This window comes from Crocuta crocuta, unplaced genomic scaffold (assembly GCF_008692635.1).
Source record: "Crocuta crocuta isolate KB4526 unplaced genomic scaffold, BGI_CrCroc_1.0 scaffold477, whole genome shotgun sequence".
NCBI lineage: Eukaryota > Metazoa > Chordata > Mammalia > Carnivora > Hyaenidae > Crocuta > Crocuta crocuta.
In genome coordinates this window covers 1,163,473-1,166,236 of record NW_027530193.1, presented here as the reverse complement: position 1 = coordinate 1,166,236, position 2,764 = coordinate 1,163,473, and the positions used below count along the sequence as shown (strand labels likewise).

Genomic DNA, 2,764 nt, shown 5'->3' with positions numbered 1-2,764 from the left:
GAAGGTATTGTTACTGCTGTTGTTCCTTTGAAGGCAAACCCTGGCTGAAATCCCTCCCTAGCAGGACCCTAGTCTCCTAAATGACCCCTCCTCTCCTGGCCCCTGACTGCGGGGAGGGGGATGTCCTGGGCCCAGTCTCCTCCAGACACCATCTCCACCCAATCGAGTCAGGAATAGAAACCACCGCCTCTGACAGCCCGCAGTCTTCCTCCCTCCCCCGGCAGCGGCAGCGATCGATGTGGCCTCCCCCGCGGGGGACAGAGGAAGACAGGGAAGGAGGGAGCAGCGTGGCCTCCGGCAGCAGCAAGGTTCGGCGGCGCCGCTGGGACAGAGATGAGCCCGACCTGGCCAGCGGCTCCCCAGCCACGGAGCCTTCGGGGACTGAAGCACCTGGTGCCCTGAAGGGGCCTTGACAGGTAAAGGACCTCCCGCGGGGAGGGGCGTGGCCCGGTAAGGGGCAGGGGCTGCAGAGTGCAATGCAGGGGGAGGAGGGGCGGTGGGCGCTGCTCTGTGTCCAGCCCGAGTCCCCTCCATGAGAACCCCTCCCGCCCAGAGGGAGTGCTGTGAGTGTGGTGGCGGTGCTTTGGGGTCGGTCCTGTGGGTTCATCTGTAAAATGGGATTAGAAAACCTCCCTGGCGGGATTGGTGTAGGCATTAAACCGAGTGAAGTGTATACGGAGCCCTGCCAAGTGACCAGCACATAGTAGGTGCACAAAATAAGTTTGTGGGGAGAGCCTTAAAGGGAAAAGCCTAGTTTCCAACCTTAACTGTGCCATGGACTAGCTGGGTAATGTTGAGCAAGTCATTTAATCTTTCTTACTGATATTCAGATTCTTGTTAGGGAAGGTTTGTTGAATTTATGATTTCAGTATCATAGAGCAGGACGGTGAGTTCCAGAGAGAGAAAGGGATTTGGCCACTGTCATGTAGCTAATGGGTGATGCAGCTAGGTTAGAAGCTTCATGTTTTGACACCCAGTGCCACGACGGAGGTCGGAGTGGAGCTGTAACCATAGCCCAGGTATTTACTGTGCACGGATTATGAACCAAGGGCCATGTTGCCCCTAAACATCTTGCTATAGTTACCCCTCATAACCTCTCAAGGAAAGTCTGATGTCCTCCAGTTCACAAATGGGGAAACTGAAGCTCAGAACGGAGCCCCTCACGGTCAACAGTCAGTAAATGGCAGACTCAGAATTTGAATCCAGCTCTGACCAGAAGAAATTGCAAAGGATTAACATTTATTGAGTACCAGCTGTGTTCCAGGGGTTTTGCACATAGATTAACCTTTCACCCTAAATGCTATTGCTATTCTCCCTGTTCTCTATAGATAAGAGAGCCAAGGCCCAGAGCAAGAGGAGACTGGCCTGAGGACACAGAAGTGACAGAGGTAAGGACACAACCCTGATCCCGATCAGCTTAACACCAAGCCCAGGGTAAGTGAAGGGCACCTTACCTGGCTCCCTGCCAGGCACCAGGCCAGCCGCTCAGTGGTGTACATTCCACCCTGGGAAGCAGGCATTGCTGATGAGGTGGTGCAGATGGGATTACTGAGGATCAGGATGTGAGTCACTAGCCCAGCAGAGTTTGGAGACAATGTGCAGTGGAAGGATCCAACATCTTCTGGTATCAACTGAGGCCGAGCACTTTCCATAAGCTCCTTTAGACCTGCGGCCTGCCTTGGGTAGGTTCCTGGTTGTCTGCATTTGGCGTTGCGTAGGAAATTGAGAAAAGCATCTTCCTCAAGGCCCCGGGTGTACCAGGGGTGGAGATAAACCCAGGTTTGGCTGACTCTGGGAGACAGTGAAACAGGTGGATAATTAACCGAGCCCCTTCTGGGAGCCAGGCCTGATAAAGACAATAGTTCATTTAATCTGTTTAAGGACACTTGGAGGTGGATATTTTTATCTCCTCTTGACAGAAGTTCATGGAGGTGACATGACTTGCCTCTGGTCACAGAAGAGAGTCAGTATTCCGTCTGACTGACTCCAAAGATGCCTTAAATGGTCTAAGCCAACGGCTCTCAAACTTGACGGTGCCTCAGAGTCACTCTCCGTGCTTGTTAAAGCACAAACTGCTGGACTCCATCCCCACAGTTTCTGATTCAGTAAGTCTAGAGCAGGCTGAGAATTTGCATCATTGACAAATTCCCTGGTGGTACTGATGTTGCGAATGCAGGGAATACACTTTGAGAACTACTGGTCTAAAAGGATTCTCCCAACACGCCTGGGGCGGGGGTGGGGAGTTAGCATTACCACTCCCATTTTGCAGAGGAAGAAACTGAGCTTCAGAGTGCTGGTGTGTCCAAGATCCCACAGGAAGTTCCTGGCATATGAAAATCCAAGTTTGGGAAAGGGAGACATCCTATCTGAGCACCCCCTGGGGCGCCAGGACATCCTGCCACTCAGTCACTTTCATAAGCCCCCAAGACAGATCTCAGCATTTGTTCTGTGCCAGTGAAATGGGGTGGGGGTGGGGGGGCAGGCTCAGTGATCTGGCCAAAGACCCTGGGTCAGGGGAATGAGGGGCATTCAAACCCTAGTCTGAGAGCAGAGGGTACTTGACACCCCCGAGCGGCCTCTGTACACCCGAGCTGGTGGAGGGGGACAGGGGGGTTGAACCCGGCCTTCTGGAAGGCAGGCCGGGGGACACTCTCCCCCACCCTCCGTACCCCTCCCTCCCCGTGTCCGCAGGCCATGGTGAGCGAGTCCCCGGGGCCCGGCGCCCGCGTGCCCTGGCGGCGGAGCAACGAGGCGCTGCGCGTGA

The 2,764-nt window shown here is 54.6% G+C and overlaps 1 protein-coding gene across 1 annotated transcript in view; it reads left to right on the top strand.

The window, feature by feature from the left end:
• The first annotated feature begins 236 nt into the window (after window positions 1-236).
• The window catches only part of KCNS1 (potassium voltage-gated channel modifier subfamily S member 1), a 6,072-nt gene continuing 3,544 nt past the window's right edge, over window positions 237-2,764 (top strand). The window contains exons 1-2 of the mRNA XM_077765296.1: window positions 237-308; window positions 2,692-2,760. Of these exons, the coding sequence (XP_077621422.1) occupies window positions 237-308; window positions 2,692-2,760 (141 nt within the window). The remainder of the gene's footprint in view (window positions 309-2,691; window positions 2,761-2,764) is intronic.